The 19,055-nt window shown below is 36.8% G+C and overlaps 2 protein-coding genes across 12 annotated transcripts in view; one reads left to right on the top strand and one right to left on the bottom strand.

The window, feature by feature from the left end:
• The window catches only part of CDC40 (cell division cycle 40), a 54,640-nt gene extending 50,395 nt beyond the window's left edge, over positions 1 to 4,245 (top strand). For 2 of the 3 annotated variants that reach the window (XM_082404769.1, XM_082404771.1), the window contains exons 14-15: positions 1,108 to 1,252; positions 2,247 to 4,245. In XM_082404769.1, coding sequence (XP_082260895.1) covers positions 1,108 to 1,252; positions 2,247 to 2,424 — 323 coding nt within the window. In that variant the 3' untranslated portion in view covers positions 2,425 to 4,245. The remainder of the gene's footprint in view (positions 1 to 1,107; positions 1,253 to 2,246) is intronic. The other variant, XM_082404770.1, reaches the window with a different exon arrangement.
• The window catches only part of METTL24 (methyltransferase like 24), a 180,951-nt gene that overhangs the window by 50,137 nt on the left and 111,759 nt on the right, over positions 1 to 19,055 (bottom strand). For 5 of the 9 annotated variants that reach the window (XM_082404870.1, XM_082404871.1, XM_082404873.1 and 2 more), the window contains exon 5: positions 14,161 to 14,289. In XM_082404870.1, coding sequence (XP_082260996.1) covers positions 14,161 to 14,289 — 129 coding nt within the window. Of the gene's footprint in view, positions 1 to 4,340; positions 4,623 to 6,153; positions 14,290 to 19,055 lie in introns of those variants that run through there. The other 4 variants (XM_082404867.1, XM_082404875.1, XM_082404874.1 and 1 more) reach the window with 3 other exon arrangements.

Genomic DNA, 19,055 nt, shown 5'->3' with positions numbered 1-19,055 from the left:
CTGGGCATATACCCAGACAAAACTATAATTCGAAAAGATACATGCACCCTTAGTTCATAGCAGCACTATTTACAATAGCCAAGACATGGAAACAACCTAAATGTCCACTGACAGATGAATGGATAAAGAAGATGTGGTACATATATACAATGGAATACTACTCAGCCATAAAAAAGAATGAAATAATGCCATTTACAGCACAATGGATGGACCTAGAGATTATCATACTAAGTGGAGTAAGTCAGAAGGACAAAGACAAATACCATATGATATCACTTATATGTGGAATCTAAAATACGACACAAATGAACATATCTATGAAACAGAAACAGACACACATATAGAGAACAGACTTGTGGTGGCTGGGGGAGGGGAGGTAGGGGGAGGGGAGGTGGGAGTTTGGGGTGAGCAGATGCAAACTATTATATACAAAATGGATAAACAACAAGGTCCTACTGTATAGCACTGGGAACTATATTCAATATCCTGTGATAAACCAGAATAGAAAAGAATATAAAAAGAATATATATCTGTGTAACTGACTCACTTTGCTGTACAACGGAAATTAAACACAACATTGTAAATCAACTATACTTCAATAAAAATTTTTTTAAAAAGTAGTGTGGCCCACAACAACAGTTACTAGAATTTTTTTAGTCATATCTTTTTTTGTACAGTTTTATTTAATAATACTAGGTTTTCTCACCTGGAGTTTATCGTTCCTCTTCCCATAATTAACATAAATAAGTCTCTTTCTCTCCATGGTTCTATTGTTTATACTTACTACAAATTAATTTCATTTCATAAAATTTAGTTTTATTAACGCTAAACTCAGAGTTTTTGTATATCCTAATTTAAACAAAAAAGCTTTTATAGGAAAAGTACTAAATGATATAAGATTGTATGAGCAAAATCCATTACTTTATATATAAATACCTCTCACCAGCAACAAATTTGTAACACTTTACAGGTGGTATGGTAAATTAATTTTCCTACTATTATGAAGTATTTGGGAACAAAGTAATATTAATGACCGAACAGACTTAAATAAAGTGTTTTTAAAATTTTCAGTCTTCCTCTAAAATGTCTCATTTATTGAATTTACAGGGAAATGGCTAGCGTGCCAATCAATGGACAACCAAATCTTAATTTTTGGAGCACAGAACAGATTTAGATTAAATAAGAAAAAAATTTTTAAGGGCCATATGGTAGCAGGCTATGCTTGTCAGGTAGACTTTTCACCAGACATGAGGTAAGTTTAAACCTTCTCATGTATTCCCATATTCATATATAATGATATAAACTACTGCTGTACAAATAACACTGTACAAATCACTTTTATATATGTAATTGTATGAGAACTGTTCAGATTGTCAAAATGCCAGATAAAAGGCAAGAACAAATTAAGACAGCTGCATTTGGCTTTTAAGTTCTTCAGTGTGTCTCTTTATATTGTTTAGTTCTGTGCCCTTTTACCACATAATGAATCCCTGTCTTTATAGGCTATGTCTTCCTTTCTTTCTGCGTTTCTAAGCAAGGCTGGGAGGACTGTAATCTCTATATTACTGTGATTGAATGAGCACCAGAAGAATTAATCCTGTATTGTAGGGTTGAAGTTAACAGTTTCACTACAGCTTTTCTGTGCTGAAACCTCAAATCCATCTTCTGGTCACACTAGATTTGTGAAGCCTATAGCCTTCCTAAGAGTGAAACTGCATTCATTCCCCTATTGTTAGCTAAAATATATGGGTATCACTAATTTAGAAATCCCTGTAAACTTGTATGTTCAGCCTGGTAATTGGGATTTAGACTCCTACCTCTGAGTGAATCTTGGACATATTCAGAAGCTCTTGGAGCCAAAAATGATTATGCAGGTGGTAGAGTCCACTATAGTTGAATGGGTCTACATGTGTTTGCTGGCTCTGTATGAAATTGGTTCCCTTACACTGTTTCTGACTGTCTAGAGAGTGACTGTGATACCGCATTCACTGTGGCCCCTGGCTCTCCCAATCTTCCTAGTTAAAAATAATTTTTCACTCTTAGATTGGTCACTCAGTGGGGAGGTTTTTTGATAGAAGTTTAAATTATAGACTGCTTTATACTCTACCTTATTATTCTGAGTATTATATAATCACAGTGATTTTTTTATGTTAAGGTGAAAAAGATAAATTCTTTCTCTGTTCCTCACCCACTTTACCAGTTTAAGGTGTTTGAATAATTTGAATTTATTTTTCTTCTCATTACAGCTATGTGATTTCAGGAGATGGAAATGGAAAATTAAACATCTGGGACTGGAAGACCACAAAACTCTACAGTAGATTCAAAGCTCATGATAAAGTGTGTATAGGTGCAGTGTGGCATCCTCATGAAACATCTAAAGTCATAACTTGTGGTTGGGATGGTCTCATTAAATTGTGGGATTAATGGGATTAATCCTTATACTATCTAGGATCATTTTTGATCCAATATCATATTTAACTATATTTAATTATTAAATGTGTTGAATGACAACTTGATTTACAGATTATGATTTTCTTACATGGCCTTATGAAGTTGAACCATTGTTTAAAAAGAAAAAAACTTTGTAAATTTGGCTCATATAATTTCATTGGCAACTTCATTTTGTTCTTTATAGATGTTATTTATACAGAGAATGACCATTAACTTTATATTTGACAAGTAGTTATTTTTGGCAGGCAGTTTGGGTTTACCCCCATGACGTACTGAAAGGATCCCTTTAGAGCTAAGAAGGAATCCCTAGTGGATTACCTCTTCAACAAAAAGGGAAGAACAGGGATGGTATAATTTAATGTGAATCTGATAGAAGGATAAAACCACCCACAATTACTGTTCCCATTATTTTCAGTGGGTCAAGTTCTAATCTTTCGGATTCAGGAGTTCCACTATTTTTTATGACATATGTTGTGTCTGTTTAGTTGTAAGCCAGCAATCTTCTCTGACTGCAGCATTCCTCTAATTTTTAAACAAACAGTGTAAAATAAAAATCAGTCCAGAGTTCTTTTGTTGACTTTCTTCTTGATCAGTATAGACAGGATTGTATATAATTAGAGAATTACATTATTTTTGAAGATGGAACTCAAGAGGATGAATCAAGACTTTGAACTGTATTTGTATTTACTGTCCAATAAGGACCTGGCTACACTTTCAGAAATCAGGGTCTCCTAGGTCACTCACCTCTTCACAGTTGTTACTACTGAAATACTCCTCATAGGAGATTGGATGTGAGGACATAGTTCAAAATGTCAACTTGTAATTTCTTTGAACGTGTATGTTTTATCTATAAAATTAATCTGATTTTTCTTTTGAATATATTCAATAAAACTTTTTAAGATTAGAAAAATTTTAAACTTCTTTCCAAATCTTTGGGTAAAATTGACACTCCAGGAAGATGGCTAGGTTTCCCAGTTTGAGAAGCAGGGACTGTGATTGGTTAAAAAAAAATTTTTTCAACTTCAGATTGTGACATCAAGATAGCCTTTTAAATATAGTAACCGAGAGCACTTTAGTTTGACAAGCCATTTCTCCTTTTTTTACAAATCTATGTTAGATGTTTGAATGTAGTATGAAATATTTCAATACCATGCTGTAAAAGATTGGTTCATAGCTGCTCAGAGTGCTGACTTGGAGACCAGAATCATGCTGAGTGTTGATATCCTAGGAACATCGTTAGCTCTGAGTCCTGGGCCATCAAGAGCAGTTCATGCTCCATACCCTTAGAACTTCCATTTTTAAACATTAAGTTTTAAAAGACCTGGTATAGATGACCTGGTGCTACAGCCACATATAAATAAATTTCAAAGAAGAAAATAGAAAAAGAGAATAAAAGTGGTAGAGATGTATTTTTGGACACACAGGCACTCAAAGAAATAAGAATACACTGCCTAGCTGCTGTCATTTCTATTTCTTTATCTGCTGGGAAGGGTGGCTGCCATTTCCTGGAGAGGAAAAAATTCAGACAGGAGCTTTTCTTTAGTCCCAACCACTGGTTTTAACAAATGTGAATTACTGAAATATGATGGGACAAAAAGAATTAATCATACATTTGAACTATCTTGTTCAGCACCAGTATTGTGTATGTTATAAATCATAATTTCGAAATCTGGGTTTATTTTATTGTGTTTTTAACTGTTTCTAAACTAAGGAACTGTATATAAAGTCTCTTTTTTTTAAAAGATTGTATTTTTAAATAAAGCACTTTTGTAGAAAGTGTTATCAAAATTTTCATTCTTAGTCTCCTTTTAAGTCTTAACTGAGACACCACATTAAACCATTTGCATATTTTAAATGGGTCATTTTCATTTTCTGGGGAGAAGTGATGCTTTAAAGGTGAGTATAGTATATTAATGGGTTTATTCTAAATAAATGACAAAAATACAGGGCAGTGTCCTCAGAGCACATAGATTAAGTTTAACACAGTCCATATTTATTCACTTGGTGCCACTGAGTCATGATTGCATTCATTTTAGAGTATACAAATGAGTGGGGTTCTTTTCCAGCATAAGAAAGTTTCCAGATTATGTTGTGACTGGAATTAAGTGGTTACCATCTGGTTCCTTTTCCTCACTGCAACCCTTTTGTCACACCCAGGACAGATTTCCTTCCTAAAAGTTAGAATGAAAGTGATGCTTTAGTGAAGGTTTAATGAATATTTCAATACTGAAGCACAGGCTGGGAATATGTTGTCCTAAATAGGGAGCCAGTTTTTTTTTTTTGGGAGCCAGTTTTAAGATAAGGAACAGGGAGTAGCCTCAAACAGGCACTTCTCTAAGTAGGACAGTATAGAGTGATTTTTGAGGATACATTGTGAGGCTGGTTAATGTCCTTAGCATGTTTATTAATTACCTGGAAGAAAACATGGACAATGAAATAGCAAACACTTGGATGGTAGGTGTAAGAATTGCCACACTAGCAACAATTATAGAGACTCTACTTGAAGAATACTGTTTCTCAGAGTGTAGACTGAGAACCACCTGGAGATGGTATCACTGAGATACAGAATTCAGAAGAAAGTAGTGTTTGGTTGAGGAAACCATAGTGAATTCAGGTATGGAGAAGTGAAGTGTGAAGTGCCATCCAGGACAAAATATCCATCAGCAGTATTAACTTTGGGTCTCAAAGTGAGACCTAGGGAACACTTGCTATATTTCATCAAAGATGCAGGTTTTTCACATTTTTAACATCTCTGAAATAGGGCTATGTCTTAAAATCAATGACGTGTCATAGTTTAATTGGCGGCATTCTTTCTTAATGGATCATAAAATAACTGATGAAATACAGTGTAAACAAGGCAATTACTAAGGGACCTAAGAAGGAGAAGAGAAGATCCAGTGGAAAGAAGATTACATCTTAGCAGCTGGTTCAAAATTCATGTTATCAAATATTTATTTGATCAGTGGGTAAATAAAATGAATGAACTAGCAAAAGACTGCAATTTTACAAATACTATATATTCAGTCCCTGGTTCAAAGTCAGCACTTTTAGTAAGTTCCCCAGATGATACGCACATTAAGAATGAGAATTAGGGCTTCCCTGGTGGCGCAGTGGTTGAGAATCTGCCTGCCAATGCAGGGGACACAGGTTCAAGCCCTGGTCCGGGAAGATCCCACATGCTGCAGAGCAACTAAGCCTGTGCGCCACAACTACTGAGCCTGCGCTCTAGAGTCCATGCGCCACAACTGCTGAAGCTCGCGCAGCTGGAGCCCATGCTCCGCAGCAAGAGAAGCCACCGCAATAAGGCCGCGCACCGCAATGAAGAGTAGCCCCCGCTCGCCGCAACTAGAGAAAGCCAGCGCGCAGCAACGAAGACCCAATGCAGCCCAAAATAAACAAATTTATTTGAAAAAAAAAATGAGAATTAGTGGAGTCTGAGTTTATCTTGAGTATTTCAGAAACTACACTGTTCAGAGTGCGTAAACTCAGAGAAATTTAGCTAACCAAAAATATATACACGTGTGTGTATGTGTGCATGTATTTATATGCATGTATGTATGTGAATATATGATATACATTTTACATGTTTATATGTACACCTTCCATGTTCAAAGCCACTTTAATAATTGTAGAAACAATTTTCTCAACCTAAACACTGCAATTTTATCTGAAACTTAAAGAAGTCACAACTTGCAGCCAGAGTCCTTAGAGTGGCTTTATTTTTAGTGACAAAGTGATAACTCCTTTGCTTTTACAGCTTCCTATAACTGCAATAACTGTCTTCAGATGATTTTTTAGCTCCCCACATCCTACTCTCCAACCTTCAGCATTTTTGAGATCTGAGGGACTAACTCAAATCTCAAACATTTTGTATTTAAGTATGTGTTCTAGTATAGCACTAATAGAAATACATGAGGCATATATGTAATTCTTAATTTTCTAATGGCCACATTAAAAGGGGATATTAATATAAATAATATATGATCCAAAATATTCTTTCAACATTCAATTATTTTTAAAATTAATATTTTACTTTTCTCATACTAAGTCTGAGATCTGGTGTATATTTTACGCTTAACAGCACATCTCAATGCAGACAATAAATTTTCATCAAATATTTTACCTGTTTCACACAAAGTAGATTTACACACCTAAGTTGTTCCAAACAGACCTACTAAAAGAGTTTTCTAATAATTGAATCAAGTATAAGTTTTTAACTTAATTAAAAGTAAATATAATTTAAAGTTCATGTCCTCAGTCATACTAGCCACATGCTAGATGCTCAGTAGCAACATGTGGCTGATGGTTACCATAGTGTCCATACAGTTCTAGTACCACTTTTTACAGTGTCTCAAATACCCAGCTTTACTGCTTCATCTTCTGAAAGACATTTTAAGGTTCAAACTACTCATAAGATGTCTTATTTAAGCAATATAAATGTTCATATTTTTCTGTACTACATTTTGGATAGTTTCCTCAGGTTTATCTTCCAGTTCACTTTACAGTCTCTTCAGCTGTGTCTAATCTGCTGTTTAATTCATTAAACTCATTCCAATGACTATTTTTCCTTTGTGGTAGGTCTATTTGTACTTTTTTATATCTACCTGTTCTTTATATGTCTTATTTTTTTATGGTTTCTATATAGTCTTTAATGCCTTTAATCACATCAAATAATTTATATTATACTTTCTATAAGATTGTTGTTCTGTTATCTCAAATTCTTGGACTGAAAATCCCAGTGTATAATGTGTCTGTTTACTCTATCTCATGGTGGGCCATTTCCTTATCAGCTGTAATTTTTTATTAGGAGTTCATCTTATGTGGGTCTTGTTTTTTGGAGGAAATACTTTGTAGTCCAAGTTGAAGAGTCCCTTTGAGTGGTTTTACATTTGCTTCTGCCATGTACCCCTGAGACATCGCCCCCTAGAACCAGTTTTATATCTAAAATTTACAGCTTATGGATTTCTTAACCACGTGATTATAGGTTCAACTCCTTAAACAGGCTGAAGTTTTCAAATTCTCATGAGAAACTTTGATTCTCTCCAGAGCTATAGCAAGGGTAGACTTCCTTGTGCTCGGAGGAAGGGAGGTAGGGGTAGTTTTTAGAACCCTCTTCCATCGAGATTGTAGCCCTCCAAGTGTCCCACTGTTTCAAGTATCTCACTCAGTTCCAATCCTTTCCCCCAACACAACAGGCCTTATCTCTAATGCTCTAGGCCACTGGCCATCACTGGTATACTGAACTAGGACCACTGCAGTGTAGGTTCCTGCTCTACCTCTCTGGTTCTAGGGTCCCCCGAGCTTTTTGTGCCTGAAGATTTTTCTTTCTTGGGCATTCATATATGTACATATACACATACACATACATACATAGATAAATGCATACATATTCACACATATACATACAGAAGGATCACCATAAAGATATATACTTAATCTAGTATCTTTGGATATTGCCATTTTGTTAGGACAGTCTAAAAACACAGAAGTGTAAACAAGTGCAGTCTGAAACATTCTGATTTTTAGAACCTTGTGAGTTTAAGTGTGTTATCTAAAAAGGTACTTTACCTAAGGGCACTTCACTCGATGACTGGAGAGCCATCATAATGGATTCATCTTTTATCTGGGGCTTTTCTTCTGAATAAACATATCACTTGGATTCTCCTGAATTTATCCTAAGACTTTATAGCACACAAATCAAGAAATTACCTAACCACTATCTAAGCCTTCTCTAATCACAAAATGCTAGAATAATGAGATTTTCAAGCTAGAAGAAACCTTAGAAATCAAATATTCCAACCTAAGATAAGAAAATAGGCCAATAAGGGTGATGAATTGCTTGGTATCACGCAGCTGGTTAGCAGCAGGGTCAGAATCTTTCTCCCTTCATCCTGCTATCCTTTCTCTTCTACATACTGCCACTTAAGTGTGTATTTTTAAAACTGTCAGATTTGTGTTGTAACCTTTGTGGCTTCCAGCTTGCTTTCGCTGAGGTAGTTTAAAAGATTGTATTTATTTCATCTTTTAGTAAAACAGAACCTACAGCTAAAGAGATTCTCAGAGCCTCTTCCATGAGAGTTAGACCTAATGGTAACTGTGCCCGAAAGGACTTTTCTTGGTCAGACTTCAAATATCCTGGAGAACATAATACCCTCTCTCACCTTGTTTTTACTCTTTAAACAACTACCTTAAATTTTTTTGTCCTAGAAAATCAATGTGATTTTAATCATTTTTGTAGAAATACCAGCCCCTGTCCTTTACATCATCATACCTTCTTTCTCTCATAAACTGAAAAATATTCTCCATGCTACTGTGAGTTGTGACCAGATACACTGACTCTAAAAAGTGTGTTTTCTGGGAATTGGTTAAAAAAAAAAAAAGGACAATGAGGAATGAGAAAGGAAGATTGAGGTTTTATATCCTAGGGTACCTTCTAACAATACTTGAGCCTTTAATTATTATTGTATTTATTCGATTCAATTATTATATAGCTCTCAAGTCCCCAAGGTCAAGAAAGATCTTCAGGTTAGCATCCTTTAATCAGGAATGAGGACTATTGCAAGTAGTGCAATAAACAACCATGTCAAGAAAAGGACAAATTGTGCCTAAAATTAAATTAACCAAAATGAGAAATATTGGTCCATCTAAATTCCAAAGACATTTTTAATACCAGAAAAAAAGTCAATGACAAATGATGATGAAATAATCTCACTGAAAAATCCTATGTGAAGTAGCTTTCTTTATATTCATATTCAACAATATTTATGGAGCACCTTTGACCTAGCAGGCTCCATGGTAGGCACTGGGGATACTGACATGGTCTTTATTTACCCTCATGGAGCTTACAGTCTGCTGGGAAAGCCATTACACAAGCAGATCCATTAAAGTAAAAGGATCGTGAAGCGGGGGAGAATAGAAGACATTGTAAGGAGACATAGCTGGGGGCCTTCAATAAGGGAGTCCCTGAGAAAACGATGTTTGATCTGACACCAATCCTTGAGAAGTAATACTTTCTTGTACAGATAACTAATAGCTTATTTTTATTGATACATAATTGTGGCTTCTCAATAATGTTGTGGAACCCACTTGGACTTTTGGTTATTATATATACCCACCTAGGGGCGATGTCAAAATATCCAATGACCGGTAACGCATGACATAGAGCAGTTAGAATAGAAGCTAAACACGGGGATGGGGCAGGGTCCTGAAGGATGCCTATTGTGCTGTGCATTAATTGCTTGATCTTGGGGCGGTCTGGGGGTCTTGTGGGAGGCAATGCAGTGGAGGAGAACCTCTGGAGGACTGAGGACCACAGTCATTCACCAACTCAGCTCCCTGGTACATACTGATTGCATATCTGTCCTATATATACTGAGTTTCTCTATTAAAATAGTCTAGATTAGAATCCAAACTTTGCAGGAAAAAAAAACCCCTTATTACTTCAGACAATCTTATTGCATAAAACCAATCACTAAGAAAAAACTTAAAATATTTTATATGAGAATATGAATTGCTAGTTTTACACAGCAATTAGTTTTAACAAGTGTTGGGAACTAGCATTTCTCCATACAGTGCTAAATATAAAGTGTGACAATATTAAGCTTGTTTGATTTACTTTTCTTAAGGACAGAAATACAATAAAATTAAAGAATTTCTATAATTTCTAAATTTAAGCAGTTTAAGAATATCTCAAATCTTTGGATTACGATTTCATGTGATAAGTAAAGTTCAAATACCTCTTTAAATGTAAGAAAAAGGAACATATTTTAGCATACAATTAAATGCACTGAATTCACAAAGAACCAGCAATTGGCTAGTACAAAAAAGAATTATGTTATTGCTTAAAAGGCAAAATAAATTTATCTCCAAAAGAAGAGAATTATATTACATGATTGAGCTTGTAGGTACCTACCATTGTATAGTCAAGTAGAATAATCTGTTTAAATGAGGCCTTCATTTTTCATCTGGAGAAATATGACGACGAGGCTGGCTCCCTGGTATTAATTCAAGCTTTGCAAAATCCAACATGTAATACTTAGGAAATGCAAAATCTTGTACTGTATTTACTATATACTAAAATCTTATAGTCAAAGCAGAAATGTTTACGTGAATAACTGATTTGGACTAAACATTGTAAATTCATGAATTTGCTTTTGTTCTACCCTGATGTAAATACTAGTGGACCTTCAGTCAATTCTAACAGAAGTTTGTTTACCTCTTCCTGGCTCACTTCATTTGAACTATGTCAAATAGTTACAAATATTTATATGATAACCTATTATAACTGTGTCAAATACAATCACTCTAAGAAAAGGGAGAATGGGAAAATTGTTTTTCTTTGACTTTAATCTCAAATTGTGATTTAGCACAACCTTTTGCTAAAAGGTTGACCTCTGAATCTCTTACATCCTCATATGTCTTTCATCCAAAAAGGAACAGTTTTTAAAATCATTTGAAAAGAGCATTATTAAATTTCTATTTTCAGATTCATTTATGAGCACTGCTCTGGTAGGAGTTAATTAAGAGATGTATGTCACAGATATTCACATCTGAGCTCACATATCTGCAGGTCAAAGGCGAGTTTGAAACAAAGGAAATTTACACTACACTTCCAAGTGACTGGGCCTTTCCTAAAATCCAGGAGCAAAGTGCGGCATATTGGGACCAGCGAGGGCCAAGAGTCACTTCCAGGACTTGCAAGATCTTTCCTGGCAACCTGAATATATTGAAAGAGAAGCTGTTGGGACCCCATATTTTTTCAGTAAGCCTCCATTTGGTGGGCACATTTTAATTAAGTAGATTGTTTAAATTAAACCTGCATGCTACAAAAGCGATCCCAACTCTAACAGATTTGCAGGTCTGGTCTTAGTATATTTGTAGGCTTTTCTTCCCATTTACTAATAGGGAGGCAAAAATATGTCCTTACGTTTGTCAAAGGCCATTGAAGCACACGGTGGAGGGGCCCTGCATGGGCTTTGGGATCTGGCAGTCTGAGATATGGATTCCTGCTTCACCATTTGAATAATCTGAATAAGCTATTTAACCTCTCAGAGTTTCCTTACCTGTATAACTGGAAAAATTACACTTCCTTATAGGACTGTTTGGAGCATTAGGAATAATCTATGCACAGTACTGGGCACATAGTAAGCTCTCAATGAGTAGCAGCTCTTGATTTTGTATGTTTGTGTTTTGTATTTTGTTTGCGTTGTTTTTGTGGTGCTCCTGGCACCTAGGGGGAGGGCCCGGGATGCTGCTAAACATCCTACAATGCACAGAATGGCCCTCCCTCCCCCAACAAAGAATTACCCAGCCCAAAATGGAAATAATGCTGAGGTTAAAAAACCCTGGCCCACACAATAAGCATAATAATTCTAGAGGCAGGGAAACCACAGCAACAGTCAGAATATTCATCACAAATTTCAAACTCTCCATGAAGGGAATGAAGGACAGTCTTCGAAAAAATCATAAAATAAGTACAAATAACAATTGAACAGGCTGCCTAGTAGGTGGGTGTGGGTGGGTGTGTTTGTGATTTATTTTGAGTTTGTCTTTATTTTTTTCCTAACAGTACTTCCATTCTTGCTTCAGATATATATAGTGTGATGAAGTCAATGTTCTGCACCACCAATCCGGAATAAATGGTAACCTGTCCTGTACAAAGGGGGGCTTTCAGTAATGCCAGTAATCTTCAATCCCATGAATTAAAAATCTTGGTATGAGTGTGAATACATCTAAAACCTAGTCATACTAGATACTTAGGATCAGTATACTTCATACCTTGGTGTATAAGAAGGGTTAAAAGTTTTAATGTATAAAAAGATCTGTGTTTACTTTAGTGTATAAAATTTTTATTAAAAAATGAAAGATAATCTGTGATATAATCCAAACAGGACTGAAGTTAACTTTGTTTTGGAGGCTACACCATGCAAACTAACAGTAAAAACCACTTTTGAATTTGATAAACTTTTTGTACTTTTGAAATACCTAGGGACACTGAAAGCAACTAAACTGTTATTTAAAATCAAACTTATTCAAGCTGGTCCTCTCTCCTCAATGACTTTTATTAGTGTACTATAAGTTTTAATATAAAAAACCTCATTTATATTTTAAAAAATCATCACTACTAATTCAGAAAGTCTTATTCCCTTTTGAACCCAAGTTAGTAAGATGATATATAACTCTATTGTATTTTGGTTTCTCACCTGAGGAATGATATTTTCAAACCACTGCAAAAAGCAAAAAGCCAACCCAGGGAATGTCTGGGGTGGAAGGAGGTAAAACAATGGGGAGAAGGAATCAAGGTCTAGTAATAATCAGTATTCTATGCTCTCCCAAAATTTCTCAAATGAACAGTGTATGTATTCCTGCTCTCTTGGGATATAAAAAATACCAGAAGATGTACTTAATTTATAATAAGGTAATAATTTGATTTATTTTTATACTATTTAATTAATTTATTTGAAATAGGATTTTTGAAAATCATTTGTAGGCGTAAATGTCTAATCCTGTAAACAGAAATGATAGAGATTGTTTGAACTACTGAGAACATGCATTATCTGCTTAATTAAAAAATATATACAAAAAGGATTGGTATTACCAAAGCACACTGTATCTGTCCCAGGAAAGAGAGAGACTCTGGCCCTCAGGCCACAGGCTTACAATGAATGCCAACTGGCAGCAAGGAAAAACTTAATCTTGGAGATAATATAAAAAAAAAAAAAAAAGACTTGATACCATAGGCAAGTTGGAGGTTGAGAAATCAGGTTTGAAGACACCCAAGTTCTGCTTTGTGTTTAGTTTCATAGGAACAGAGGGGATTTAAGGCTGAGCATGAAAAGAATCCTGAGTTGAATAACTTGATACTTTAGTCTTTTTAACTCAGTTACAGAATTTGGTGTGTCTGAGTTCCCAGAAACCAGAATCAGTGGTTCTTATAAAGTCACAGCATGGCCTCAGCAAAAACTGAGGAGGAATAACTGAAATCTACAAGGCTGTAAAGAATGTTATTGACACAGTGAACAAGAAAATCCTCGGAAGAGGTGAGTTAACATCAAATGAAAGGCCCTATTTTAAACAGCAGACTACACATTTAAGGATCTCCTCAACCCAGTAAAAACAGAAACGTGATATAATTTCTTTTTCATGGTGGTAAATTCATGGATTACAGATACATAATTAATTTTAGGGAAAACTGAGATAAGTGTGGGATTATCTTCCAAGCTGAAATGAAGGAGGACAAGCACCCTCACTCTGTCAGAGGCAGACAGGCAAAGAGCCTGGGTTTGGGCAGATGGAGGTTGACTGCTGTGGCACTCCTGTGTCCATCCCCTCAACAAGTGTTAACTGTTCCCCTACCATGTGTGAGATGCCAGGCTACATGTACCACAAAGGCAATAACACAATCCCTGCCTCAAGCAGGTCACAGGCTAGTGGGAGACTAGACAAGTAAACCGGAATAACTAGAATCATGGACATGATCCACGCTGCAAATATTTCCTTGAGCTCTTGATGAGCTCCTGCATCCTATTTCCATCTTGTATTCACCCAACTCAGAGTATAACAGCTACTCGCATTGAAAATATCTTTCTTCAAGAATAGCTGAGGTTTAGATAAATCTTTGTAACTGTGAAAAAGCCTGAAATCCTGTAGTTCTAACTCTTTGAGGAGGCTGTACCAGAACCGCACAACACTGCTGTCACTGCCACTGACCTCAAAGCCAGGCCAGTGGAGATGGATCTCAAAGATGAGCTGTCCAATTTGTTCAAGGACATTTTCCAGAATAAGATTTTCCAAAACTTTCCATTCTGCGCTTTCCAGATCTGCTTTGAGAACATCAATCTGTAACAAAATGATGAAATGAGATTAGCAGAGTCAATAAACATTGTTAAAAATACCACTGATATCAGGAGCATCACTGTGTAGCTACCTCCCAAGAAAGCAGAATTTTTCAAATTTTAGAGTTAGAAGTCTTTTTCAAATGGTCACTTATGACATGAATTTCTAACCTCATGCCACACCAAATGTTAATATACAAATAATGAAATACCAGTCAGAAATCATGATGGACTCTCTTACTCTCTGCCCAGTGGGAATGGATGTCCAAGAAGGAGATGCTGGAGCATGTATATCACAAAGCACCATGCCCACAGCCTCTCCCCAGCAACCTATATGCTGCTCAGAGGAACCCAGCCATGTCCTGGCAGAATGGTGGCCTGCAGGGAGGGACTGACAAAGGGCCACTGCCTACAGGAACCAACTCAAAAAACCTTAACCCCCACCAACTTCATCAGGATTGGAAGCCAAGGAAAGAGTTCTCAGGTATCTGAATTCTGGACTTGAAAAAAAAAATTATTAACATTATTCCATGATTTCTTTAAAAAGTATATACCAGTACAGTGTTCTAAAAAAATTTCTAATAAAACCATTCTCTGTTCATTTAATGAATACAAGTTCACATTCCAGGTGAAATGGAACATAGGAAGAAGAGTAGGATGGGAGAGATTTTGCAATTAATCAAGCTATGAGAAGCAGCTCCTTTCTGCTGACTTTGCACAAAATCCGTTAGAATAGCAGAATACCAAATACTTCCAGAAAGCAATGAAAGCTAATTACTTAAGGAGTGCTTCTTTGCTCCTGGCACTATGCTAAGTGCTTCACCTCGCAATATTCATTTACTCCTCTCAACAATTCTACAAGGGTGTATCCCTATTTAAAGGTGAGAAAACCAGACTCAGATTAATCCATCCTCAGTCACACAACTTGAGAGACAGTGGTGAACTCTGAACTGAGTCTGTCTACGTGGCCCATGTTCTTAACCACGACATGATGTTGAATTCCCATAAACCACAAGAGGAAAAATGGTAACTCAGAGTTCCTAAAAGGCTTTGGTTTGGAAAATAAGGTGTTAATGGAGAGGGAGTAAGGGTCAGTGAGTACAAGTATCGTTATCAGCATCGCCATTTTACACTGGAAAGCAGAGCACCTTCCAGCTTAAAGAATCACTTTCCACATACATTATCTCAACAAAACAGCCCTATAGGTAAGCAAGGATTTGGTAAAAATGACTTTTCTGCTGCCAAGAAATGGAGGGGGAAGTTAAAGGGGATAATTTTACCACACAGAGGAAGGCTGGCATATTCAGACACAAACTGGAATAATCAACATGCAGGGAATCACTGCAATAGAGCAAAGCCTATAGTTCCAAGAGGTGACAGCAAAACCCTAAACAGCTCTTCAGGAAGCTGCTAACTGAAGTCACCAAAATCCTACCCATGAAAGTGAAGTATCTTTGACTTTTCAGAAGGATGAATAAGAACCAAGGCCAATCCTGCCCCAGCCTCTCCTTTCTCTCAGTGCATGTCTATTTGACAAGCTTCTCATTTGCAGCTGAGACATGAGGCTCTCAGTGAATGGTAAAATTCCTTGCGTCATTTCAGAGTTGACTGGAGGAGATGCATAGAATTCAGATATAATTGATCCAAGAAAATGGTCTTTGCCCGGCATACTGAGACCCTGCAGGAGAGGCTTTCACTCACTTGCCTTGGATAGTACCTCCTGGTCCACCAGGGAAAGAGTGATAGTAACAACCCCAAGAATATCAGGAGACCTTAGAAAAGGCTAGATATCCATAAACCAGCTTTTTTGTTGTTGTTGTTGTTGTTCAATGGTTCCAAAATAAAAGGGAAAAGTTTAAAAAAACAAAAACAACTTTCTTTTCTAAAAGGAAGCTAGCAAAGGCAGGTTCCATGTGAACATATACAAGGCTGAAATAATTCTTGTGAATTGGACACAATAGAGTTAATTCACTCTTTTTTTATCTCTGCTGCCCTGGCGCATCCTTGGCTTTGTTTAATCTTCAAAGTTTTTAGCAGAATATTCCTGAATTAGGGTAATTAGGCTGCCAAAAGAAATACTAAATCAAAACTTCACAGAATTTTTTAACTTATACAGAAAATATCCAAAACTCAGAATCAACATTTGTTGTGTCAGTTCACATAGTCAAGAATATCTTAGGTTTCTTACAGGTTTATTTTTTACCGTGGCTTTCTGTGAGTTTGGATATATTGAATATGATCAATAAATCAAAGTATTAGAGGGGCAGAGAACTTAATCAGCCTAAAATTGGCCTAAAAATTATATTGGTGAAGTGTAGAGGAATATACTTAACATATTTTTTCAATCATATTTTTAAAATAAGCTATCAATCAGAAGTTATGAGCAACTGGACTAGAGCCCGTGAGCCACAACTACTGAGCCTGCATGCCACAACTAATGAAGGCCGCACACCTAGAGCCCATGCTCCCCAACAAGAGAAGCCAGCGCAGTGAGAAGCCCACGCACCACCACGAAGACCCAACACAGCCATAAATAAATAAATAAATAAATAAATTTATAAAAAAGAAGTTATGTGCAACTGGAAAAAAACAAATTAGGCTAAGTCATAGCAAATATATACTTTCTTTAGAAATTCAATTTTCATTTACAAAATGCTATTCTAGCTAAAGAGCAAAAAGTATTTCAAACATGACCACACTCCCCCGCCCCCTTTTGAATCCAGTGACTGAAAATTCTCCACTTCAATCAGAATTATAAAGGTTGATCTAAATCATGCAGCCCAGGGGTAATAGAGCACTGAGGAAGACATAGCTCTTTCCTATTTTCCAGCCTTAGCGCACAGACAGCCAAATGCGGTGAATAAAACACGGTTTTCTCTTCCAGTGTGCTTTTTCTATTTCTTGCATTTCAAAATGTTCTATTACCACAACTATTTTGCAAGTGTAATTTCTATTATTACTGCGTAATGCACCTAATATTATTGTTATTATAAGATGCTAAACATCTCTGAATAAGGTATGCCACTTTTAAGATTCTAATATCAGCTTTCAACAATTATGGCACTAAAAATCATGCAAATTATTATATCGGAATAATCAAGTGCCAATCCTAATACAGTTAGGTTAAATCAGGTTTCTTGAGAAAAACAACTAAATGTTAGCTCTCTGTAAACTCTGGAATAACTGAGGACATATTCTCAAAGGAAGCAGATGAAGCAACCTATTTGGTATAAATTCAGAGGCATTAAAGTAGTCCTCCCATCAAAGTTATCTCCTTTTCTTTGTGCCTGAAATATATAATAAATCACCTTTTACAGAACTTTTTGAGGAAATGAGAATTTTAATTTTAACTGGATTAAGATGTGAGGCCATCTGGCAGCTTCCTCTTCATGGGCACAGTTTATCCTGTGTTCATCCACCCAGAACTGCAGAGATGAGAGGAAAGGAGGGTAAGGTACACTGGCATGGGTATTAGTTTGCTAGGACTGCTGTAACAAAGTACCACAGATTGTGTGGCTTCAAAAATAGAAGTGTGTTGTCTCATATTTCTGGAGGCTAGATGTCCAAAGTCAAGGTGTCCAACACTGTTGGTTCCTCTGAGAGCTATGAAGGATACTCTGTTTCATGCCTCTCTCCTAGCTCCTGGCGGTTTGCTGGCAATCTTTAGCATTCCTTGGTTTCTTCATCTCTCTGATCTATATCTTCACCTTTACACCATGTTATTCCTGTGTATGCGTCCAAATTTCCCCTCTTTATAAGAACACCAATCATATTGGATTAGGGACCCACCCTACATCATTATGACCTCATTTAAACTAATTACATCTGGCTTGACTCTGACTCTATTTCCAGTTATGATCACATTCTGAGGAACCAGGGGTTGTGACTTCAACATACGCATTCTGGGAGGACACAACAGTGTTTGAAGTAACTATTGCTATAGAGCCTTGGCAAGTATGTGTCAGGAGCCAGTTTTCTGGGGCCAGTGCCTAGGGAAAGTGTCCTGTACCAGAGATCCAAGGGCAAGCAACTATCTGAGGGAATTATGGATGTTGTCCTGCTGGCGCCTACATCAGCCAACACTGACAGCTCCAATCTTGCTAAGTGTCAAACCCAAGGCAGATCAACAAGCCTCCAAAGCCAATTAAAACCGTCATCATGAAACTCCTTTGCTTCATTCCCCGGGTCTTTCTTGGCCACACAACCAGGCCCAGCCGGGGCGGCTCCTGTTTGGCACCCTCCTGTTCCCCAGCCCATCCCTCTCCCTCCTCTGGAACTCCTTCAGGCAGTCAGTGTCCTCATGCCTACAGCTCCCCACCTGAGGCTTCTCCCCTTCGAGGGGGTTCTCCAGCAGGATAGGAAGATTTTGTCACATGCCTGCTAACTCTCAAGAGGGCAAAAGTGGAAGCTGCAACACCAGCATCATTTCTGCTGCATTCTATTGGCCAAAGCAAACCACGAGGCTAGCCCAGATTCAAGGGGAGATGAAACAGATGCCACTCTTGAGGGGGGGAGTGGCATACACAGAAAGGAGGAGATAGTCATTGTTCACAGCCATGTCTGCAGATAACTGACCCCAATGATTGAAAACAATATTATTTTATATACAAATCCATGAATGAACTACAGTATTACCATAGACATGAGCCTTAAATGGACACAAGCAACACTCCAGGAAAAATGAATAATAAAGCCTTTATTCATCAGAATATTATTAAAGAAGGGACATTAGGGAATTCCCTGGCAGTCCAGTGGTTAGGACTCTGTGCT

This window comes from Balaenoptera borealis (genome assembly GCF_965194805.1).
Source record: "Balaenoptera borealis genome assembly, chromosome: 9".
Lineage (NCBI taxonomy): Eukaryota > Metazoa > Chordata > Mammalia > Artiodactyla > Balaenopteridae > Balaenoptera > Balaenoptera borealis.
Note: the sequence above shows the minus strand (reverse complement) of the source record. Positions and strands in the feature narration are given on the sequence as shown.